Genomic DNA, 27,860 nt, shown 5'->3' on the forward strand with positions numbered 1-27,860 from the left:
GAGTATTGTCCGAGTAGATTAATCTACCACGGTCAAGCTTAGATTACCCAGAGTCATTCCACGGGGGCACAGTTTCTTAATTGATACACTCTGGATTTGTTACACTGAATGGATACCAGTATCTGTGAAGGTGTGAAAATTGCTTATCTGCTGCACCTTGTCACTGTTGTTTTAATATATATATATATTATATTATATATATAATTTACAGTGGCCTCTACAGGGGCACTTTAGCGACTTGGGGATCAAGTTTATGTGGTCACTGGGTGTGTAAGGTAGGTGACCGCTTATTACGAGTGCATCTACATTAAAAATCCGCTGGGACAGGATTGCTTTATTATTTTATAATTTCGACATCTGTTTTGTATGTTGAATTTATTAATTATGACGTAAAACTATTTAATTACTCCCCACATTCTTTTCACGTCGATGTCAGCTGCTCCAATAGATTTTTTTTCCAATGTATTTTCCGGTGGAGCATTACCCAAACTCCCTAAAACAATTCACTCGCCATAGTCTAGATCCCCACCCTTGTACAATTTCCAGCACATTCGCTTGACAATACGCTTCAACAGTCGGTAACACGTTTAGGCTAACTATTAGTGCCACACACGGGTATTGTATGAGCTCGACCGTCTATGTGTGATCCTGTCACATGATTTTGTGGCGCCATGCAGTCTCTCTTCCTCAAGTTCTTCACCATTCATCCGTGATTGTGTACACCGCAAGTGTTGACTATTTTTAAAAAGGCGACACAGATTTCGCCTTAATGTTTTTTATTGTGAAGCACCCTGCCAAAATTCCGCATATACATCAACATTTTATTCATTAAGTGTCGCCAAATCTTGCAAATGCACCAAAAGTCACCTAGTTTGTGTTGTTTCAAGAAACCAATAATGATAAAATACTTGTATGCAAAATGAAGTTTGCTTTTCAAATGCTTAAAGAAAGAGCATTATTTTTATTTCCAACTGTAGAACTGAAAAACAAAATTGGAACAGGGTTCATGATTCAGCTCTATGATTGTAGCAGTCTTTGACTGATGAAGTATAAATCATACATGTCTTCTACTGTAGGAGGGTGGAGATGCGTCACATTAGTGACTTTTGGGAAAGGAGTCTGTCGATCCTGAAGAGGCAACTCCAGCCTATATATACTAGGATATCCACTAATTCACTACCATCAAGAATATAGATCTGCTACTACTGTGAATGCTGCCATCTTCATATGAAGGCATCTGAGAAACACAATTAAGTGATATTCACTATGACTTAATAGACATATACATTCAATATGTTTATCACTGGCATACAAAGGGTGGTCCAGGATAATTATGAATATTTGGTTGGGATTCAGAATGCGAACTTCCGTTTTCACTACACACATTGAGTGATGTATAGGCAGCGTTACAAAAACAGGAATACAAGAGAAATAATAGCCACATTCCTCTCAGGGGTGGTACTCCCTGGCTGATGGTTATCGTCGAATATAGCCACGAAATAATCTCATGTTCGTCAAAACCATACCGTTCAAAAATTATTCCTGGTACATTGACTCATATGACCTACGAAGTTCATGGCTGCAATATGTGCATTGGGCATATGTACTAACCAGTGTAATATGAATCCTGTGATGTTCGCAACATAATTAAATATGTAAGTCACTTTCCCCAAAGAGATATGGTGGACATAACCCTTCTCTTCTTCTTCTGTGTTCTGTGTTGGTTACGGCTCTCAATTCTGACACCTACACTGGCTTCCATGGCAGCCAAAATGACCATTTTGAAAATGGCTGCCGCCACAATCGCCGAATAAATCTCCAATGTTGCTATTTCAAAAATATTTCCTAAGATATGTCCTAAAATGCAAAATGGCATGTTTCTATCATCAAAGACACATGTTTGTCCTTAATGATGATGAATTGGATGATGATATTAATATTGAGTGAAAGCTTTTAGTTGAAATGCACACATAATATTTAAGGGCAGGTAATATAGTATGCTCACTATAATACAAAATGTTGTATATTCTCTTAATTTACCTAGAAAATAGAGATAATGTAGGCATATATAAATTGTATACCGGGTAATATAAACTAAATCCGCATAGGTTTTTAGAAGGAAAAAAGGAAAAATAGAGACTTTTTAAAACTATATTTCATTAAAAATGGCTATTAACATGTTTTCTGACTCTATATACCATATTCATACATAATATTGACTTATCTGTACAATACTCACCAAAAACTATCCATTGATATACTACACGTCCATGTTCTAAAGAAAAAAAAACCCCACCTTTCACATTGATGCTACAAGTCATTATCTTGTCTTTCCTGCAATATATTTTTCTTAAATTGGTAATTCTGAATCGGGTGAGCATACTCTACATTTTACATTTGGTTCCAAGGATGGAACTTTCACAACAATTAAATCCCTAATTAGCACTAATTAGAGTCTTTCTTAAGTAGCCTTTCCCGCAAAATATTTGTTCTTAAGTTGTGGATTTGTGCTCAGTGAGATGTCCTCTAATAAGTAGCAAAGGAATTTTGGATGGAACAACAATTAAATCCCATTTTGGGGGTAATTTCAGTAGCGCCTCCTATTTAATCCCGCACTATATTTACTTAAGAATTGGGTTTCTGTAGTCATTTGGGGTCCCTCTACACTTCAACCACCTCAAACCTTTTGGAACTCTCGCAACAATTAAATCTCACTTGGCTCCCGGTCTATAAACTTAAAATTTTTCAAAAACCAACAGTTATAGACAGGTAGTTGTTATATAGGATGTTCTCTATATAGACAGGTGTTTGATATGCAAGTTGTTTCTGTATAGACAGGTGGTTGTTATGCAGGTGTTGTTTATAAACAGGCGGTTGTTATACATGGTGTTCTCTATAAGACAGTTGTTCTGTATAGACAGTTTATTATACAAGGTGTTATTTATGGTTGTGACATGATACATGGTACAAGTGGTTGTTAAACAAACTAGTCTTTATTGACAGGTGTTTGGTGTACAAAATTCCTTCTACAGCCAGTTCATCTGTGCAAAAGAAATATAACATGTTTTTGATCATTTGGTCCATTTTGCTCTTTCAACCTACTTCATTTGTACAAAACAAACAAGATGTCTTTGCTCTTTCAACCTACATCATTTGTACAAAACAAACAAGATGTCTTTGGTAAAGACAATTATTGATACATGTATATATACTGTACACCAGCAGAAATGTAAATTATTGATACATGTGTATACCGTACACCAGCAGAAATGTAAATTATTGATACATGTGTATACCGTACACCAGCAGAAATGTAAATTATTGATACATGTGTATACCGTACACCAGCAGAAATGTAAATTATTGATACATGTGTATACCGTACACCAGCAGAAATGTAAATGGTTGATACGTGTGTATACCGTACACCAGCAGAAATGTAAATGGTTGATACGTGTGTATACCGTACACCAGCAGAAATGTAAATGGTTGATACGTGTGTATACCGTACACCAGCAGAAATGTAAATGGTTGATACATGTGTATACCGTACACCAGCAGAAATGTAAATGGTTGATACGTGTGTATACCGTACACCAGCAGAAATGTAAATGGTTGATACATGTGTATACCGTACACCAGCAGAAATGTAAATTATTGATACATGTGTATACCGTACACCAGCAGAAATGTAAATGGTTGATACGTGTGTATACCGTACACCAGCAGAAATGTAAATGGTTGATACGTGTGTATACCGTACACCAGCAGAAATGTAAATGGTTGATACGTGTGTATACCGTACACCAGCAGAAATGTAAATGGTTGATACGTGTGTATACCGTACACCAGCAGAAATGTAAATGGTTGATACGTGTGTATACCGTACACCAGCAGAAATGTAAATTATTGATACGTGTGTATACCGTACACCAGCAGAAATGTAAATTGTTGATACGTGTGTATACCGTACACCAGCAGAAATGTAAATTATTGATACGTGTGTATACCGTACACCAGCAGAAATGTAAATTATTGATACGTGTGTATACCGTACACCAGCAGAAATGTAAATGGTTGATACGTGTGTATACCGTACACCAGCAGAAATGTAAATGGTTGATACGTGTGTATACCGTACACCAGCAGAAATGTAAATGGTTGATACGTGTGTATACCGTACACTGGCAGAAATGTAAATGGTTGATACGTGTGTATACCGTACACCAGCAGAAATGTAAATGGTTGATACATGTGTATACCGTACACCAGCAGAAATGTAAATTATTGATACATGTGTATACCGTACACCAGTAGAAATGTAAATGGTTGATACATGTGTATACCGTACACCAGCAGAAATGTAAATGGTTGATACGTGTGTATACCGTACACCAGCAGAAATGTAAATGGTTGATACGTGTGTATACCGTACACCAGCAGAAATGTAAATAGTTGATACGTGTGTATACCGTACACCAGCAGAAATGTAAATGGTTGATACATGTGTATACCGTACACCAGCAGAAATGTAAATGGTTGACTTGTAATTAGAACAAGTTTACTGGATTACAAACACTCAAGTCTGTGAAGTGATAAATAGTACATGATATTTTGTGTATAATACCGGCCTCGGTGGTGTCATGGTTAGGCCATCGGTCTACAGGCTGGTAGGTACTGGGTTCGGATCCCAGTCGAGGCATGGGATTTTTAATCCAGATACCGACTCCAAACCCTGAGTGAATGCTCCGCAAGGCTCATTGGGTAGGTGTAAACCACTTGCACCGACCAGTGATCCATAACTGGTTCAACAAAGGCCATGGTTTGTGCTATCCTGGCTGTGGGAAGCACAAATAAAAGATACCTTGCTGCCTGTCGTAAAAAACAGTGTCAGAATGACCATATGTTTGACGTCCAATAGCCGATCATAAGATAAAAAATCAATGTGCTCTAGTGGCATGGTTAAATAAAACAAATTTTACTTTTACGTATATCAACATCTAAATCTCTGGAGTTTCTAAACATGTTAATCCCTTCTTAAACAACATAATGAGCTGTTTCTCATTGTAGCCAGTGCACTATGACTAGTATGTTAATCCCTTCTTAAACAACATAATGAGCTGTTTCTCATTGTAGCCAGTGCACCATGACTAGTATGTTCAGAAAAATATTTCTTCATAGAGCAGGTAGAGGCTGAAGGCATTGTAGTTGGCGTGGACCCAGCTCTCGCCGTAGCCGCCGTCTACGAGCATGACATAGACCTGGTCGCCAAATGACAGCTTGCTGATCGTCTGTATACTGCTGGACGGGTAGAAACCTGCGTTCTTGCTGTCGTCTGCCCACAGCGCCGCCACGGGCCGGTTGTTGATGAAGATGCGGGCGTTGACCTTGGCCCCGGGGTGGGACATGAGGTAGAGGGAGATGACATAGATGCCGGGGATGGATGTCATGAAGACGCCTGAGCTGTTGTCATAGTTGTCGGCAAGGTCGATGAGTTTGAGGTCAAACGGGATGATGACGTTCTTGTCCGGGCCGAAGTGGTCAGTGAGCACGGCCGTTGCTGCAGCCTGCAGTTTGATCTCCGGCAAGTTCTCCGTCGCATTGGCGGGGGGGCCAGGGGGGCCTGGTAAAGACAGGAAAAACAGAAACATTAGTAGTACAGGAGGCACAGTAATAATTCCAAATAAAAAATATTATTGGTAGTAAATCATATGGCAGACATGAATTTTACTTGTAAAATGCAGGAAATTGCATTTCAGGACATCTAGTTTTTCAAAGTGTTATTGAGAAGCATAGCCCTGAACCTCCCTAGAAACTGCTTTACATCTTTGATCTCAGTCAGTTCCCACCCCCCACATTTAAGCCCCCTCCCCCCCCACCCCCCCTGCCCCCCCCCATGGTGTCTACTTGCTTCCACTGTTCCTGTACAATGCAACCTATCTAAACCAGACCCTGTACAATCCTGAATTCTGTCAAAACTGGGCGAGTTTCATTGTACCAAACTTTTCAACTTCGACTATGCTACCTTCAAAATGCCAGATCATGTCTAAATCAGATAAATATCATGCTGTATGTATGGTTGATTATGTATCATCATTCCCAGTGGTATGGTTTTAAAAACTACAATGAAAATAAAGATATTAGGACCGTTCAAAGATGCAAATCCTTAACTATGCATTTTGTTCCAGGTATAAAAGTTCTGTAAATTATAGTTGGTCCACTAACCCATTTCTCCTTTTTCTCCTCTGTCTCCTTTCTCCCCTTTTGGGCCCCTAGTGCCCTGAGCCCGATTGGCTGCTTTCTTGTTGACCCTCTTCTTCTTCTTGACGCCTGAAAATTGACCTTGTCTAGTCATTTAAGCTATAGTTAATATCTTATATAAAATGTTAAAAGGGCTTTAATTAAAAGTTACATAATGGCAGCTTCCCTTAAAAAATTCACGATATTAATTTGAAATGTAAATATTGTGTAAATACCATCAATACTGATTTACATCCCAGGGGACAATATTTCAAAACTTTAGGTAACCAGAAGTCAGTTTACGTGAGTTTAACTTAGGTAACTGATTGTTCGGTATCATGAATATAGTTCTCGTAACCGATGAGTGAGGCCTACCTAATCCTAAAACTGTGATTCTGTGTTACATTGGTGGTTCAAATGTATTTAAAAACATAAAATGATCTTCTCTTTCATTACTGATATATGGCACTTTTAATTTTAGAATGTAATTTTACACCATGTAACTGATTAGCGGTTCTCGTGATTTTACAATTGCATAACCGACATGTGAACTGAACAAAGGTTCTCGTGAAATATTGTACCCTGCATCTCCTTTTTACATACCCATAACAACTTATGCAAATTTACTGGTGTTCTTTTGATGCAAATAGATTGTAAAACTCCATAGCAGCTGCATTAAAGGCTGTGGTATGTACTGTCCTGTGAGGGGGTAGCCTATGTTGCTAGTGGTGATTTCCTCTGTCACTTTTAATAGATTAAATAAATGCCAAATTAACAATGTGTTAGATAGGATAGAAATATCTTTCATAGAATAGCTCTGTCCTAAACACTTGAGGATGAGATATAGAAATATCTTTCATAGAATAGCTCTGTCCTAACACTTCAGGATGAAAGGTAGAAGTATCTTTCACAGAATAGCTCTGTCCTAAAGACTTAAGAATGAGATATAGAAATATCTTTCATAGAATAGCTCTGTCCTAAACACTTAAGGATGAGAGGTAGAAATATCTTTCATAGAATAGCTCTGTCCTAAACACTTATGGATGAGAAAAAAACTGAAGGTGAAGCCACATGATAGGAATGTCTACCACAAGAATAGCTGATTGTGACCAGACAGACATGACGATCACATGATAGGAATGTCTACCACAAGAATAGCTGATTGTGACCAGACAGACATGACGATCACATGATAGGAATGTCTACCACAAGCACAAGGAATAGCTGATTGTGACCAGACAGACATGACGATCACATGATAGGAATGTCTACCACAAGAATAGCTGATTGTGACCAGACAGACATGACGATCACATGATAGGAATGTCTAGCACAAGAATAGCTGATTGTGACCAGACAGACATGACGATCACATGATAGGAATGTCTACCACAAGAATAGCTGATTGTGACCAGACAGACATGACGATCACATGATAGGAATGTCTACCACAAGAATAGCTGATTGTGACCAGACAGACATGACGATCACATGATAGGAATGTCTAGCACAAGAATAGCTGATTGTGACCAGACAGACATGACAATCACATGATAGGAATGTCTAGCACAAGAATAGCTGATTGTGACCAGACAGACATGACAATCACATGATAGGAATGTCTACCACAAGAATAGCTGATTGTGACCAGACAGGCATGACGATCACATGATAGGAATGTCTAGCACAAGAATAGCTGATTGTGACCAGACAGACATGACGATCACATGATAGGAATGTCTAGCACAAGAATAGCTGATTGTGACCAGACAGACATGACGATCACATGATAGCAATGTCTACCACAAGAATAGCTGATTGTGACCAGACAGACATGACGATCACATGATACAAATGTCTAGCACAAGAATAGCTGATTGTGACCAGACAGACATGACAATCACATGATAGGAATGTCTAGCACAAGAATAGCTGATTGTGACCAGACAGACATGACAATCACATGATAGGAATGTCTAACACAAGAATAGCTGATTGTGACCAGACAGACATGACGATCACATGACGATCACATGATAGGAATGTCTACCACAAGAATAGCTGATTGTGACCAGACAGACATGACGATCACATGATAGCAATGTCTACCACAAGAATAGCTGATTGTGACCAGACAGACATGACGATCACATGATAGGAATGTCTACCACAAGAATAGCTGATTGTGACCAGACAGGCATGACGATCACATGATAGGAATGTCTAGCACAAGAATAGCTGATTGTGACCAGACAGACATGACTATCACATGATAGCAATGTCTACCACAAGAATATCTGATTGTGACCAGACAGACATGACAATCACATGATAGGAATGTCTACCACAAGAATAGCTGATTGTGACCAGACAGACATGACGATCACATGATAGCAATGTCTACCACAAGAATAGCTGATTGTGACCAGACAGGCATGACGATCACATGATAGGAATGTCTAGCACAAGAATAGCTGATTGTGACCAGACAGACATGACAATCACATGATAGCAATGTCTACCACAAGAATAGCTGATTGTTACCAGACAGGCATGATGATCACATGATACGAATGTCTAGCACAAGAATAGCTAATTGTGACCAGACAGACATGACGATCACATGAGCAATGTCTACCACAAGAATAGCTGATTGTGACAGACAGACATGACAATCACATGATAGGAATGTCTACCACAAGAATAGCTGATTGTGACCAGACAGACATGACGATCACATGATATGAATGTCTACCACAAGAATAGCTGATTGTGACCAGACAGGCATGATGATCACATGATACGAATGTCTACCACAAGAATAGCTCATTGTGACCAGACAGACATGACGATCACATGATACGAATGTCTACCACAAGAATAGCTGATTGTGACCAGACAGACATGACGATCACATGATACAAATGTCTATCACTAGAATAGCTGATTGTGACCAGACAGACATGACGATCTCATCATTTGTTATGCAGTTGGCTATTCTGGTATTAGGCATTTGTATTGTGTGGTACGTGTCACCTCAATTGGCACTTACCTGCTGGTGACATCAACATGGGCATCGGCTGTGGAGCGTCGATGGAATGTATCTGGTTCTTTGGCTGAGCTGTGTTCGACATCGTCTTCTTCTTTCTCTTCCTCAGACGCTTGGCTTTTGTCTTCTTCTTCTCCTTGTTCACTGCAGGGCTTGTCACAGTCTGCTTTGACGTGGTGGGACTCGTGGCTCGTCTTGTTTCCGACGTAGTTGGTGTTTGTCTTGTGGTGCTGTGTGCTGATTCTACCGCTTCATCTCTTACTTTAGCTGCGGTGTGTTGTACCTCAGTGCTGGGTCTTGTTGTCTGCCTGATGCCCATTGAATCTGAATTGGGTTTGGCCACTTGTTTTGTGTTCAAGGAACCTATTTTCTTTGTAGTAGTACCAGCGGGTGCTGAAGCATCAGATTCCTTGGTATTGGGTGTTGAAGTGTGAGTTGTCCTGATCAATTCTGTTTTAGTGTCAGTTTCTTTCTCATCACCTTCAGATGTGCTTATTTTACCTCTGTTCATTGAGATTCCGGTTCCCTTGGCAACGGTCGGTAATTGTGATGAACTTGAATCATCTCGAGCTCCTCTTGTTGTTGTCTTAGCACTGGGACGCCACAGCTTGATGTTAGGTTTGTCTGAGGTTCTCGTGGACAAAGGATCATCTCTGGTTGTAGTGGCATCTAGTCTTCTAGCAGATTCTGTTGTTAACTTCTTCCCTTGTTCTACTCTCATGTTCTCTGCCTTGGATTGTTTGGTGTATTTCTGTGGTGGTGGTGGTGATAATGTTGCTGTGTTTAAAGATGTTGTTTTTGATGGTGATGATAGCGTGATGTCTTTGCTAGTTGTTCGTCTGTCTGAGGTTGAGGATGTTGTTGTGAATGTTGATTTATCTGAGGCTGATGGTGTTGGTGTAGCTGTCGATGATGTAGACACTGGAGGTGATGAAGTTGACGGACCACTTGAAGTCTCTGCCACTGTTTGTCTTGTTCCTGCACTGTGTGGTGCATTGCTTGTTGGTTTCCATGATGATTCCCCACACACCGCGATGAATGTAAGATAAATTATAACTAGAGGATGCATCTTGGTACGTGCTGTATCAGAAAATATACTCAGCATCTAGCTGTTTTACATATTCAGCATATCTGAAATTGAAAACACATTTTACACATTTACATCATGAAAGCACATTTTACACAAATTTACATCATGAAAACACATTTTTCACAAATTTACATCATGAAAACACATTTTTCACAAATTTACATAATGCAATTATAAAATTTCTGGTACCCTTTAATTTGTTTACATGTAGTACATATCGCACTAATTTTTATCATGCAAAATTTTAAACATTTATTCTTATTAACATCTTTTTTAATTAGTAGTACATTTTAAATAGATTTACATAATTTAATTTAGCTAGTAGTTATGTGTACATGTATACATGTAGTATATTTACTCTTATTTACATTTTTTAACAATACATTTTACATTAATTTACATCATGTTATTGTAACATTTACTACATACTTTTTATTATATATTTTTATAGTAATACATTTCATACTAATTTACATCATGCAGTTATAATGTTTACTCATGTTTACTTCTTTTTATATGTTTTTGTTGTTGTTTTTAGCAATAATCTGTTTTATATATTAAAATTCTTTTTATGCAGATTACATCATATACACATAGTAATACATTTCAGTATGAATACTCTAATTTACATATACTGTACATTGATTTACATATTTCAATAAAACATATTTTACACTTAGTCTAATTTTTTAAATTTAACAATGCATATAATAATAGAAATACTCCAGCAGTTGTATAATTGGGACATTTATTCATATTTTCCCAGTGTCACTTGTTGGTGATTATTGGACAATTTAAATTAGCATCTGCTAACCAATGACTTTGTTGATGCTAAATATGGCATAATCATGATTTGGCAACACAAACATTAATTATAATGTCACATTGTTTACAGATTTCGCAAACATTATTTATAATATCACATTGTTTACAGATTTCGCAAACATTAATTATAATATCACACTGTTTACAGATTTCGCAAACATTAATTATTATGTCAGTGTTTACAGATTTTGCAAACATTAAGTATAATGTCACAGTGTTTACAGATTTTGCAAACATTAATTATAATGTCACACTGTTTACAGATTTTGCAAACATTAAGTATAATGTCACAGTGTTTACAGATTTTGCAAACATTAGTTATGTCATAGTGTTTACAGATTTCCCAAACATTAATTATAATGTCACACTGTTTACAGATTTCGCAAACATTAATTACAATGTCACAGTGTTTACAGATTTCCCAGACATTAATTATAATGTCACAGTGTTTACAGATTTCCCAGACATTAATTATAATGTCACAGTGCATGTGTTTACAGATTTCGCAAACATTAAGTATAATTAATGTCACAGTGTTTACAGATTTCCCAGACATTAATTATAATGTCACACTGTTTACAGATTTCCCAAACATTAATTACAATGTCACAGTGTTTACAGATTTCCCAGACATTAATTATAATGTCACAGTGTTTACAGATTTCCCAGACATTAATTATAATGTCACAGTGCATGTGTTTACAGATTTCGCAAACATTAAGTATAATGTCACAGTGTTTACAGATTTCGCAAACATTAAGTATAATGTCACAGTGTTTACAGATTTCGCAAACATTAATTATAATGTCACACTGTTTACAGATTTCCCAAACATTAATTACAATGTCACAGTGTTTACAGATTTCCCAGACATTAATTATAATGTCACAGTGTTTACAGATTTCCCAGACATTAATTATAATGTCACAGTGTTTACAGATTTCCCAGACATTAATTATAATGTCACACTGTTTACAGGTTTTGCTGGTACGTACATGTATTTCTGTGTTTCCTTTATTAAATTAATTTGTAATAAAATTGTACTGTATTTAAATACAATTCTTTATAGATTTTTCAACAGTATAAACAGAACGTTTTTCTTTCTTTTTTAATTGCCTGTGAAAGTAATATTTTAAACAGAATGTTATACATTGTAGCATATAGAATGTTATACATTGTAGCATATAGAATGTTATACATTGTAGCATATAGAATTTTGAATAGGGTGTACAGTGGGACTACTTTTATATACAGGGTACTGTAGATCTATAAATTAATTTCCTCTAAATTAATGTTTTAAAATAATACAGTGTATGTGCATTTTAAATTACATGGTACTTTTATGTATATACAAATGTACTTACAAGTACAGTGTATTTTAAATACATAATTTATGTATTTTACTCATAATTTGCTGTTACATCTTTTATTAATACATTTTCTTTTTACTTTATAATGTATATTTTACAAATACAGTTTGCACTCACATACTTTACATATATATTAAAATAATATTTACATTTTAGTGTAATTTACATACAGGTACTTTATTAGTATAAATGTATATTTTGCATTACTTTGCATATTATAATTTCAGATTTTGCATTAATTTGCATATTATAATTTCACATTTTACATTAATTTACAAATTTTACATTAATTTATTTTGCACATCTTTTTTAAAATTTCACACTTTAGTTACGTTAATATTTTGTCAATTCCTCAAATGTATTAATTAATTTTCTTACCAATATAGTGTTAAGTTAATATTTTGTCAATTCCTACCAATAGTGTTAGTTAATATTTTGTCAGTTCCTCAAATGTATTAATTTTCTTACCAATAGTGTTAAGTTAATATTTTGTCAATTCCTACTGATAGTGTTAGTTAATATTTTGTGAATTCCTCAAATGTATTAATTAATTTTCTTACCTATAGTGTTAAGTTAATATTTTGTCAATTCCTACCGATAGTGTTAAGTTAATATTTTGCCAACTTGTTTAATTTATTAATTAAGTTTCTTACCAATAGTGCCAGTAACTTCTGCTCTCGCGAGTTGGTCTTCCTTAATTGCAGAGCCTGGAAACGAATGATTGGATGCTGGAAGTTGAAAATCGGTGTTTAAAAGATAAACAGGAAAAGGGCAAGAAGTGTGTTTATTTTTGCCTTTACGAGGTCCCGTCGATGTTTGTCACCAAGAGTTGGCGTGTTGACGCGGGGATCATTCAAATAACAAGTTGGGCTGCATTAACACCTGCAATCAATCTGGTGGATTTACACCTAGCCGTGTTGGCTTGCTGGTCGATTGGAAGGAGTTCGCAGTTATTAATGTTCACAAGTTGTGTTAAGGAGCTCGCTTGCCTCGGAGGATGAGATCTGCATGTAGCCCAGTTGGTAGAACACTCGTCTGAAGTGTATGGGTGGGACGTAGCCCAGTGGTAAAGTGCTCGCTTGATGCACGGTCGGTGTGGGATCGACTCCAGTCGGTGTGGGATCGACCCCAGTTGGTGAGCCCACTGGGCTATTTCTCGTTCCAGCCAGTGCACCACGACTGGTATATCAAAGGCCATGGTATGTGTTATCCTGTCTGGTAAAGTGCATATAAAAGATCCCTTGCTGCATTAGGAAAGATTTAGCAGGTTTCCTCTAATGACTACGAGTCAGAATGACCATATGTTTGATAATCAATAGCCGATGATTGATTAATCAATGTGCTCTAGTGGTGTCAGAATGACCATATGTTTGATATCCAATAGCCGATGATTGATTAATCAATGTGCTCTAGTGGTGTGAATGCAGCATCTTTTCTGTGTGTGTGGGAGTGTACATGTGTGTGTGTGTGTGTGTGTGTGTGAGTATGTATGTGAGTGTGTGTGAGTATGTGAGTGTGTGTGTGTGAGAGAGAGTATGCTGTCAAGCATTACATACTAATATGTGAAGCTTTAAATATTACAAGATGCCATGTGACGGAAGGGAGTATATTAAAAAGGTCAAATTTTATGCTATGTAATTGTTGAACAGCCTTTAAAACAATGTATCTGGCATCTGATATTCAATGTATTTCTACATGTACATTTGCATTTCAAGAGGTGTGTAGTAATTCTGTAAGGAGAAGGGGTATCTTGAGATGCATCTGATATTCAATGTATTTCTACATGTACATTTGCATTTCAAGAGGTGTGTAGTAATTCTGTAAGGAGAAGGGGTATCTTGAGATGCATCTGATATTCAATGTATTTCTACATGTACATTTGCATTTCAAGAGGTGTGTAGTAATTCTGTAAGGAGAAGGGGTATCTTGAGATGCATCTGATATTCAATGTATTTCTACATGTACATTTGCATTTGAAGAGGTGTGTAGTAATTCTGTAAGGAGAAGGGGTATCTTGAGATGCATCTGATATTCAATGTATTTCTACATGTACATTTGCATTTTAAGAGGTGTGTAGTAATTCTGTAAGGAGAAGGGGTATTTTGAGATGCATTATGAAACATTACGTATTTGTCTCACGATCTTAGAACCAGCTGGCATTTCACCGATGTGGGCTGATATTTACAAACTTGTTTTCTGGGTGGTGCTCTCAGGAAGTGGGAGGGCCTATGCTCACAGATTTAACATTTTTTCCATGTCTGTGATGAATTTGAGCTGTCACTGTTTTATAGAGTTGTTGATCAATACTTCGAGAGCTAGAGTGTCTGAAGTGTTTAACGTTTTAGATAATTGATTTCTCTGATGTTTTGTGCCAGTTTAACCTACATGTAGCCTCTATAACCAGCATGGTACACTGATGGAAAGAAATAAGGGATCGCACAGCAACAACAACTGCAACCAAAACCCCAGTACCCATGGTATAGCAGGGGTGGGGTTTGGTGGGGGGGGGGGGGGGGGGAGGTCACAGAGGTCATGTCTCCTCAATCAAACCTTTTTTTTTTAAACTAATAAAATTTATAAAATGAAACATACATACATACATAGTGTGTGTTACCCCTCCCCTCCAGTTCAAAATCCTGGTTATATACTCCAGTGTCCAGTACATTAGTATATAGTTTCAGAAGTTCACTCTTGTTTCTTGCAGTTAATTCAATACTGCTGATATTCAGTTAATTAATACTGTTAATAGCAAATTAAATGTGGTCACCAATTCCATGCCTTCCCTTATTATTTTCCATCAGTATATTTAAAGAAAGTGATTAGGCAGTAAAAAGGAGATCAGAATATCAGTTGTCTCAGCTGCCTACATTGCTAAATATATGAATTACGTAATGTAATACAGGTACATATGGTGGCAGCTATGTGATGGGGATATGTCACATAATGGCTGATAAAACTGGTTGAAATACAGCTATGTGACATAATGGCTGATAAAACTGGTTGAAACACAGCTATGTGATAGGGTTATGTCACATAATGGCTGATAAAACTGGTTGAAATACAGCTATGTGACATAATGGCAGATAAAACTGGTTGAAACACAGCTATGTGATAGGGTTATGTCACATAATGGCTGATAAAACTGGTTGAAATACAGCTATGTGACATAATGGCTGATAAAACTGGTTGAAACACAGCTATGTGATGGGGATATATCACATAATGGCTGATAAAACTGGTTGAAATACAGCTATGTGACATAATGGCTGATAAAACTGGTTGAAACACAGCTATGTGATAGGGTTATGTCACATAATGGCTGATAAAACTGGTTGAAATACAGCTATGTGACATAATGGCAGATAAAAACTGGTTGAAACACAGCTATGTGATAGGGTTATGTCACATAATGGCTGATAAAACTGGTTGAAATACAGCTATGTGACATAATGGCTGATAAAACTGGTTGAAACACAGCTATGTGATAGGGTTATGTCACATAATGGCTGATAAAACTGGTTGAAATACAGCTATGTGACATAATGGCAGATAAAACTGGTTGAAACACAGCTATGTGATAGGGTTATGTCACATAATGGCTGATAAAACTGGTTGAAATACAGCTATGTGACATAATGGCAGATAAAACTGGTTGAAACACAGCTATGTGATAGGGTTATGTCACATAATGGCTGATAAAACTGGTTGAAATACAGCTATGTGACATAATGGCTGATAAAACTGGTTGAAACACAGCTATGTGATAGGGTTATGTCACATAATGGCTGATAAAACTGGTTGAAACACAGTCATAGGGATATGTGACATAACGCCTGATAAAACTGGTTGAAATACAGCTATGTGATAGGGTTATGTCACATAACGGCTGATAAAACTGGTTGAACCACAGCTATGTGATAGGGATATGTGACATAACGGCTGATAAAACTGGTTGAACCACAGCTATGTGATAGGGATATGTGACATAACGGATGATAAAACTGGTTCAACCACAGCTATGTGATAGGGATATGTGACATAACGGCTGATAAAACTGGTTGAAACACAGCTATGTGATAGGGATATGTGACATAACGGATGATAAAACTGGTTGAAATACAGCTATGTGATAGGGTTATGTCACATAACGGCTGATAAAACTGGTTGAACCACAGCTATGTGATAGGGATATGTGACATAACGGCTGATAAAACTGGTCGAAATTTTCACCACTGAGGGTGTACTTTTTCTATTCTATTCAAATACATGTATGAGCTCAATTGGACTAGCTGTTTGGGTGCTACGGCCCACCCATTTTGGCAAAAATAACCCAAAATGGGACCAATTCTCATTTCAAGGTCACGAGGGCAACAAGGTCAAATTCAAGGTCAAAATGAAGGTCAAAAGATCATCACACTTTAACTTACATCTATCTAAAAATTAATGGCAGATTTGGAATCCTTGGGCAATTCCCATTCAAGAGATGCCATTCCCACCATCAAGATTGGACCAGTGGTTACTCACTTATTGACGTTCAAATATAGGGACCCTCGCCCAATTTTGGTGATTTTTGCCAAAATGGGCGGGCTGTAGCACCCAAACCGCTGGTCCGATTGAGCTCATCTTTGAAAATTAAGCTTTTTCAGTCAAAACCACCAATTTCAGACAACTCTGAGGGGGTGAGGTTAAAAATTCCTCTCAAAATGCTTGTTCTGTAAGTAAAGCAACATTGATGTTGACAACGTTGATGACATTTATGTTGTTGTTGACAATGTTGATGTTGATGTTGATGATGTTGTTGATCTTGACAATGCTGTTGATTATCTTGATGTTGACGATGTTGACAATGATGTTGATTATGTTGATGTTGACAGCGCTGTTGATATTGACGATGTTGTTGTTTCAGCTGGCTTTGAGTGCAGCGTCGCCAGTCTATCGGGGTTATCTTGCCGATATCGACTCTCGGTGGACGGTTATCGCACAGTCTGTGGACGATAGGACACCACAGGAGAGAGGACTGGAGGTGAGTCATTTTGCAGTCAAAATTGGAAAATATATTGCATAATACATCTGATGAAATGGTGAGGATATTGCATACCAGAGCATTTGATGTATCATTTATGACAGTGAGACTTGTTCTTCAATGTTAGATCATACATGTAATTTCTGTTTGTTTAATGCCTGTGACATTTTCTGATTAAACAATGTGCTGAGGTGTTATCTGTGAAATATTTCTTCCATTTATTTTTAATGCATGTTTTTATTTATTAGTTCCCTGATGGTCCAACTGCAGGTGGCTATTGGTTTCGTCTCTGTCCTTCTGTCTGTCTGTCTGTATATCTGTCCAATGTGTAATTTTCCAGATTTTCTTCCCACAATGCCTCAGGATATTGAGCTGAAAGTTTGTGTATAGCTTTATCATGTACTGTTACAGGTAAAGTTTGTGTATAGCTTTATCATGTACTGTTACAGGTAAAGTTTGTGTATAGCTTTATCATGTACTGTTACAGGTAAAGTTTGTGTATAGCTTTATCATGTACTGTTACAGGTAAAGTTTGACTTTCATAGCGATTTACCCTTTGGTCCTTGAACTTAGGAGATTCACAAATTTGTTGGGCATGCGCGCAAATATTGCCAAAGCGTTGTCAGCCAATTGTGATGTCGTTTTGAAAAAGAAAATAAAAACATCCAATCAACTGCTTCGTTTTATCTGGGATGCAGTGGGAACTTTTCATTTGTGCATTTCCGGTTTGGTGCCACAGAAAAAAAAAGTGCTAGTACGCTCAAATTGGCTCACTTAACAAAATAACTAGCTGTATAGAACAGAGACCACAAGGCTGTTAATTAATAATATGGGCATTGGAATACAACAGTGGAGGATGAAAGTAGGATCTTTTCAACCGAGATCGCGTATTCTGGTGTCAAGAATGAAAACGATTCGCATTCCGGTGCTTCGAACCATACGAATTTTAATGGTGATTATGGCTCTCTTAATAATAAGTGGTGACGTAGAAAAAAATCCTGGTCCTGATTGTAATGAACCAACAAAACAATTTACAACCAAGAAGAGATATAATGCATATGTTAACCAGGAAGACCCATGGATTTCTGTACCGAAAACAAGCAAATGGAGATTGAAAAGAGCGAAGACAAATACAGTTCAGAACATTCAACGGTCTGACAACACTGATCAATCTTGCACACTTGCAGTGGGAATCGAATCAAATACTACCCATGGTTCATCAACAAGTATTGGCCCTGCAGTTTTCTCAAATAGGTATGTACATGTAATGTATTTAAAATTTTAATGAGCTTTTTGTCTTTTGTCTACTTTTAAAGGTTTACCATCAAAGCAGCACTTGAATAGACTCCATAGTTACAGTAGGATGATTCTGATGAAACTGCCTTGGACAAAATTAGTAGTCATGTAACACCCAGAGCTAGCTCTGGCACTCACCAAATTCGCCAATTGCAAATTTGAAATACAATTGGCAAATTTCATTTTAATTTTGCGAAATAATTTCATGAAATAAATTATATTTTGTTAGAAAATAACTGAGTTTCTGCCATTTTTGAAGTTTAGTAGGATAATTTGGCGAAATTTTCTGCTAACCCAGAGCTAGCCCTGAGACTTTTTATTTTGTTATTAAAGTACATTTATTCGCTGATTTATCCTATATCCATTGATTTTTTTATTTCAAACATTATATATTGTGTGTACATATTTACAGATAAAAATCATATTATACTGTTGTGTATTTCCAATATAATATACAGGCAATATATTCACATTAATAATTAATTAACGAACAGTCACACTGCATACTATTGATGTGCTATGGTTTCTTATTATACTGTACTATATATACTTAGCTGAGGTTCAAACGCTGAGTACGGTATGTTGATTTCGTTCAGCTGACAGAAAGCATAAACAGCTGATAAGGCATTGATTTCCAAAGGCAGAAAATTACCTAATCTTTGGTAATTAATAATAAATAAACAGAAGAAAAAAATACTTCAAAACTATAATAAATATATTTAGGGGGGGGGGGGGGGGGGGGCGAAACAACTCTATACAAATGAGATTTATGGTGAAACAACACTGCGTTAATAAGACTATAATGGCGAAACAACGCAGGGTTTGAAATAGTTTTAGGGCAAAATGACCCAGAATATATATTATACATGTGAAAAGTTCCATTTCCAAAAATAGTATATATTATTATTAATATATATATTCATTGAAGTCATTTTGTTGCAAAATCACTATAATCAATCGAAACATTGGAACTTGGCATACCTGTACATGAGCCCCTGTACATCACGTTTTGAAAATGAATTCGTCATGTAAATATATGTGTAATATTCCATTACATGTATATGTGTACATACATGTATATACAATATACTGTTATTTTTATTGATAGCATCATGCATGTAGCTGCAGAAGACCAGGAAGACAGTTTTATGGATGATGCAACTTGTCAGCCAGCTACTGAGGTTGATTGGTAAGATTTGAAATTAAATTATTTATATGTCCTCATAATCACAGGGGCGGGATGTAGCCCAGTGGTAATTAAAGTGCACGCTTGATGCACAGTCAGTCTAGGGTCGACCCCTGTGGGTGGCTATATCTAGTCTATATGCAGCTCTCTACATTGCGACTAACTTTGTTGCATATGCAACAATGTTTTTCATTTGGTGACTAAAACATTTCATATCCAATAGCCGATGATTAATAAATCAATGTGCTCTAGTGGTGTCGTTAAAAAAAAACCTAACTTTAAAATCATATTCACATGTCAGATAAATTATTAAAACACATGCAGAACCAAATCCCTATTTTGTAGGTGTAGAGCATGTCATCTGATCAACATTTCATACCATGGTCATCATAAACATATACAGCCATTTTACTTTGAGACAAGTCTATAGATACAAATGTTAGATATAATTTCTGTTGGATTGTAAATTATAATAATAGTACTGATGAAATGAAAGAACACAAGTTATTGACAATGATATGAAAACACCTGATATTTTTTTTACATTTATTTGTTATTTGTACATACATATATATACACACACACACACACATATATATATATATATATATATATATATATATATATATATATATATATACATATACACACACACACATACACATACACACACACATGCTTATATTATATATATATATATATATATATTTATGTTAAAGTGGAATACATATTGTCTTCTAATAGGTGGTGTCCAAATGAACAAGTGGAAAACACTGATGACGGCGGCATTAATTGGTATGATGGAGCTGATAGTGAACATTTACTTTGGTATGACTGCGAAGACCAAAACCTAAATGAACCTACAACTGATGAAGAAATGTATAAGAGACAGGATGACTCCGAGATGGATGACAGCCTAATATATGATGGTGCTTCTATCACTGTTGGACAGAGTGCTTTATTAATCTTGTCATTTGTTTTTAAACATTGCTTGACTGGTGAATGCCTCGCAGATCTACTAAAACTTGTATCATTACACTGTTTGAAAGCACTTTCAGTTCATTCTTCTTTGTACAAGTTTCGTAAATACTTTTGTGAACTAAAAACATGTCTCACGTTCCACAAGTACTGTAAAAAATGTGAATATCTTTTATCTCACAGTGATGAAGCTTGTCCAGTTTGTAACCTAACTGTTGATGACAGTACCTCTTTTTTTGTTGAAATACCAGTAGAAGACCAAATCAAGGAACTTTTTAAACGAAAAACATTCCATGATCAAATTTTACACCGGTTTCACAGAAATAAAACACAGGAAGAAAATATAGAAGATATTTTTGATGGGCAACTCTATAAGGAATTTTCTAGGACACATTTTCATAGTAAAAATAATATCTCTCTGATGTGGTATACTGATGGAGTTCCACTTTTTAAGTCCTCAAAAATAAGTCTATGGCCTTTGTATCTTTCAATGAATGAACTCCCTTACAAAGAAAGAGTTAAACCTGAAAATTGGATATTTGCAGGCTTATGGTATGGAAGATCAAAGCCATCTATGGCAACCTTTTTGAAACCATTTCATGAAACACTTGCAGCCTGGAAAAATAAAGGTGTAGAGGTTGATTGTAGCCATTGTGATAAAACATTTGTCAACAAAGCAGTTTTATTATGTGGAACTTGTGACTTGCCAGCTAAGTGTATGATGTTAAATATGACTCAGTTTAATGGAAAATATGGATGTCCTAGATGCATGCAACCAGGTGAGGTTGTTCAAACTGGTAATGGACATACACGGATATTTCCTTTCCATGAAGGTAATGTGGATGGTCCACTAAGAAGTCATGACCAGTTCATTGGTCATGGAGAACAAGCTTTGAAGACAAAAACAATTATATATGGCATTAAAGGGCCATCCTGGTTAACTGATATTACCTTTGATTCAGTACGTGGTACAGCAATTGATTACATGCATACTGTATTACTGGGACTAGTTCGCAGGTTGTTAACATTATGGTTTGATCCACAGTTTTCCAACAAACCATTTTCCTCATCAAAATTTGTACATGTTGCAGACAAAAGACTAACTTCCATTAAACCACCATACTTCATTTCAAGGCATCCAAGAAACATTCATGAACACTCAAAATATTGGAAAGCATCTGAATGTAGATCATGGCTATTTTATTACTCAGCACCTGTACTACATGGCATCCTTGAACCAGATTACTTTGATCACTATTTATTACTAGTTGAAGCAGTTTACATTCTAAATCTACAGTCAATATCACAATCTGATCTACAACATTGCGATGAATTGTTGATTAAGTTTTGTTGTATGTTCAGTGCTCTTTATGGAGAAAATCATATGTCTGCTAATCTTCACCAGTTGTTGCATCTTACAGATGGTGTTAAACAGCTTGGACCACTATGGATCTATTCATGCTTTTCATTTGAAAGTATGAATGGTAAACTGTTGAAACTGTTTCATGGAACACAAAGTGCTATTGTACAGATATCTAATGCTGTTACTTCATTAAAGAGGCTTCCAAAACTAGGTGAATCTATGGAAAGTGACCCTGAAAGCTCTGCAGGGCAATTTTTTCAAAAACTAGTTAAAACTAATCACAATAACAGAAAAATTACTGAAACAATATCTAGTCACATCCATATAATTGGCAGATTATGCAAAGAAAATATTCTTAACATTTTTAGAAATGTTATTGTTGAATACTGTGGTGTGCCTCTTTTAGATATTTTTGTGTTTTACAGAGTGATGATTTCTGGATGTGTTTACCATTCTAGTTATTACAAAGTGACAAAACGCAATTCTTTTACTGTGAAGTACAATGGCTGTGACAACATAGGATGTTTTGGACAGATTATGTTCTTTGCGAAATGCTACCCAATTTGTTTGTGTGAGAGGACTTGTGAATGTCAAAATATGTATGTAGCAGTTGTTCGCAAAATACAAATTGACAAACAGAATATTTTACAACATAATGAAGCTACTTTAGTAAAGGCAAATATGGAATACATTTCTTCTGGTGTTTTAACAAATGAATATGATGCAGTTCCTTTAACAGATTTATTAGACTTGTGTATTTTCATTGATTTCATGAATGATTTGGAGAGGGTGTTTGTGATTCCAAGACCCAATGTGCAAGAGAGTGACTAAGGGCAATTAATCCCAAGGTCATGGGATTCAGTTACAAGTCGGAGCGATACTGTAACATAAAATGTTATCGATATAAAACTTTAGTTTGGTTGTCATATCAAATAGGTTTTTTATATTTTTTGTATTAAGTTGTGGGACCAGTTGAACCAATTCTTTTGATCAATTTTGATGTTATGCGGACAACTTAAATTTAATAGAAAATTGCAGTAATGTGTATGTTAGGTAACTGTTTCTAAAATCAATAGCATTTATGTAACCATTGTCTGTTCAGTTAAACACTGGAAAAAAACAATCGCACAAAAGTTTTTTGAAACAGTCTATCTATTACATGTCTTTAAATATCAGCATCTTATATGGTCTCGCTAAATTTGCTAAACGTTTTATGGTCATTCACATTTCTTGATTTACAGTACTTCAGGCATTGAACCTGTCTAGTCATAAGGGCTATCACATTTACATTCATTTTGTTAATGTTTAAACAGAACCTATTGTAAAAATTATAATTATGCAATATAATGTAGTTTAATTAGTCTAACATTCAAAACGACTGGTGAATCAATACAGACTATAGAGGGGATGATTTTTTTTTCTCAAGTTTGTAATACTAAACCATAATTTTAGTTCTGCTACAAATAATGTGCAATTCTCCAATACAAATTTATTTTAACAGATACGCCTGAAATGTATGAGTCACATGATTCAGTTATGTTTACATTACAGTTGACCAAAAAGTATGCAGGCTCTAATCTATAGTCGGCGACATGGCCCCTTTTTTGGCGAAAATTGTCATAATATTTTGGACATAATCGGATTTGAAAAACAAAATCACACAACAGACATCAAGACACTAGCATGTTTAGTGATATAGCTTATTCAAAATAATGGCTGCCATATGAAAATACATAGTGTGAGTTACCCGAGTGTCACATTTGTATTTTGACAGCATCCACATAAAATACACTAGTCAACCATTAATTTATTTATTTTTACAATATTTTACTTACACAGAGTGATGCTACACAAAATTTTACAGTAGAAACAGTTTAATATAGAAATATAGTTACATTATTCTATTTATCTGCAGACATGCCCACAGAATCTGGAGACTTACCCTAAACTATTTTTTTAACACAGTATTATGTCTTCTTTTTTGGGGTGATTAGATTTTAGAATTTTATGTATTTTATTGTACAGATGCTTATCTGACAAAACTAGAAACATGTTTTCAATGTCAATGAATGATCTTACAAATAAACTATATATGCTGTCTAATCATATTGAAGGCTTTATTTTTCTTGATGCATGTGCATGTTATAGTTATATATATTATTAACACAGTTTGTACTAATTATATATATATATAATGCTCGCTTATTATTTGCCGGTGCTTTCATTATGGCTTATAAGAAAGGTATATACAATGTCATGTATACCCAAACTCTCAAAAAACATTGCATGCCAGTCTAGACCCTCAGCAGTTTGGGTGGTCCTAATATCAGATTACCAATAATCTATTAATGATGATTGTTTGGTAGGTAGAGTTCGATCATGCATTTTATTTTCGCAGTTTGTCTTGGCTTGTAAATATAAATGCTTATTGGCATTTACACACTTAGAGTATTATAGTGAATCTTACTGCCAGAGGCTCGCATAATGCAATTTTTATTCCTAATATATGATATTGACAATACCGAAAAACACTGGTAAATAATATATATCTATATATCTATATATCTCTATCTATATATATCTATCTCTATCTATATATCTCTATCTATATATCTCTATCTATCTCTCTATCTATCTCTCTCTCTCTATATATATATATTTTTTTTTTTTTTTTAAATAATTGTAAATATTATCTAAATCTGTTACATGTATGTTTGGTTGTTTTCCCACTGTTCCCATTGAATTTGATCAATCCTGTGAGAAGTTATGAATTTTCAAAAAATAACCATAAAAATGATCTGGACTTAGGTTCTTTTCTGTTCAGTTTCAACTACACAAACTAACATATTTGGGGAAGCTTGCAGCAAGCTTGCAAAAGTAAAATATGCTTGCGGGAAGCTAGCAAGTTGAAGATATGCATGCAGCAAGCTTGCGCAAGCATGCAGCAAGCTTGCAATAATGAAAACATGCTTGCGGGAAGCTTGCAGAATTACTGACTAGCTTGCACGAGCTAAATGTTAGCTTGCAAATAGCTTAAATTGCTTGTACTACCTTGTAACTACCTTGCAACAACCTTGCAACAACCTTGCCGCAAGCATGCATTTCTGTTTGGGTGGTATTGCTTTAACAGTACTAATAGTAATACTATCAGAATGCTTAATATTTGCTATTCTTGCAGCCACTTGAGCCGGGTAATTACCGAATCCACAGAATGCTTAATATTTGTTATTCTTCCAGCCACTAGAGCCGGGTATTTACCTAATCCACAGAATGCTTAATATTTGTTATTCTTCCAGCCACTTGAGCCGGGTATTTACCGAATCCACAGAATGCTTAATATTTGTTATTCTTCCAGCCACTTGAGCCGGGTAATTACCGAATCCACAGAATGCTTAATATTTGCTATTCTTCCAGCCACTTGAGCCGGGTAATTACCTAATCCACAGAATGCTTAATATTTGTTATTCTTCCAGCCACTTGAGCCGGGTAATTACCGAATCCACAGAATGCTTAATATTTGTTATTCTTCCAGCCACTTGAGCCGTGTAATTACCTAATCCACAGAATGCTTAATATTTGTTATTCTTCCAGCCACTTGAGCCGGGTAATTACCGAATCCACAGAATGCTTAATATTTGTTATTCTTCCAGCCACTTGAGCCGTGTAATTACCGAATCCACAGAATGCTTAATATTTGCTATTCTTCCAGCCACTTGAGCCGTGTAATTACCGAATCCACAGAATGCTTAATATTTGCTATTCTTCCAGCCACTTGAGCCGTGTAATTACCGAATCCACAGAATGCTTAATATTTGTTATTCTTCCAGCCACTTGAGCCGGGTAATTACCGAATCCACAGAATGCTTAATATTTGCTATTCTTCCAGCCACTTGAGCCGGGTAATTACCGAATCCACAGAATGCTTAATATTTGTTATTCTTCCAGCCACTTGAGCCGGGTAATTACCGAATCCACAGAATGCTTAATATTTGTTATTCTTCCAGCCACTTGAGCCGGGTATTTACCGAATCCACAGAATGCTTAATATTTGTTATTCTTCCAGCCACTTGAGCCGGGTAATTACCGAATCCACAGAATGCTTAATATTTGTTATTCTTCCAGCCACTTGAGCCGTGTAATTACCTAATCCACAGAATGCTTAATAATTGCTATTCTTCCAGCCACTTGAGCCGGGTAATTACCGAATCCACAAGTCTCGCTACGACTCCATCGACAGTTACTTGTCGCCAGAAAGTCAGATCTACAACGACATTGAACTTGTGTATGACAAGGATCTTTACCAAGAGATGGTTGATGCTGGTAACTATGGAAACAAACCTGTCAATCAAAACCATGAAAATAAATAGAGGATACTTCCCGAGTGTCTTGTGATATAATTTATTGAGTGCTGATAAATTATGATATCACAAGACACGAGGGGGGTATTCTTTTTATCATCCATTATTGTGGATTATTATGACAATGTCAGTAATGTGGGTCGAATGTCACTTTATTTGGCAGCGATAGACTCGTTAACTAGTAAAACGACAGTTGCGTGACGTCACTAATGATGCTGAATAGCACTGAAACATAAACAGTGACGTAACAAAAGAAGCGATATCTCCCGAGGAGAATATCGCAGGATTTATAGCAAATTATAGTACCTGCAATATTTCCTACAAAAGCCTTTAATGGATGATAATCAACATTTCTCATTAATGTTTATCTCTAGTTTGTGTTTTAACAGTACTGAACTACAAAAGAAATTTGAATGTTTTATTTAATACAATGTAATACTGTATATCTTTTCATGATCAAATTACTGTGTTAAATAGACTGTCAAAATAGGCCGAAATGTTCACAAGACATTCCAATAGACAACAACTAATTGGATTTGAACTGAATAATTTTAAATGAATTACAAAAAAAATCCTAAATTGATATTTTGATATCTTTTGTTCATGTTAAAATAGGTGTGGAAGATGCCTTATCTTAGCACATAAATTATAAGATATTAAACGAGCTTCCGTTTTGTATCATATTTATGTCCCGAGTGAAATAATTTTCAGTTTTCACGAGCTTTAGCGAGTGACAGTGAAAATTATTTCACAAGGGATTTTATATAAACATGATTCGAAATAGTAACGAGTTTAATATCCTATTTGTTACCCATAATCGATCTTAATTTATATCACTCAACTCGTTTGATTGTAGTGTGCCAGTCGATGATGTCATAGTGTGACATCAAAGTGTTACATCCCACTTGGCTTCTAGTGGGACGTATCACTTCGATATGTACCAAGATATTTTTAACCATATGAGTAATAGATTATGTTATTGTTTTATGTGTGGAGGATGTTTTGTCTGAATTATGTTAATGTACATGTAGGAGTGGATGTGCCTTGTCTTGGCACATAAATAATGTTAATGTTGTTGAGAA

General features: G+C 35.9%; 1 protein-coding gene across 2 annotated transcripts in view; it reads left to right on the top strand.

Annotated features, from left to right (window-relative positions):
- The window catches only part of LOC121376922 (glutamate--cysteine ligase catalytic subunit-like), a 92,361-nt gene that overhangs the window by 32,144 nt on the left and 32,357 nt on the right, over window positions 1-27,860 (top strand). For both annotated transcript variants that reach the window (XM_041504726.1, XM_041504727.1), the window contains 2 exons: window positions 17,481-17,597; window positions 26,602-26,740. In XM_041504726.1, coding sequence (XP_041360660.1) covers window positions 17,481-17,597; window positions 26,602-26,740 — 256 coding nt within the window. The remainder of the gene's footprint in view (window positions 1-17,480; window positions 17,598-26,601; window positions 26,741-27,860) is intronic.

The sequence above is a fragment of the Gigantopelta aegis genome, chromosome 7 (genome assembly GCF_016097555.1).
Source record: "Gigantopelta aegis isolate Gae_Host chromosome 7, Gae_host_genome, whole genome shotgun sequence".
Classification (NCBI taxonomy): domain Eukaryota; kingdom Metazoa; phylum Mollusca; class Gastropoda; order Neomphalida; family Peltospiridae; genus Gigantopelta; species Gigantopelta aegis.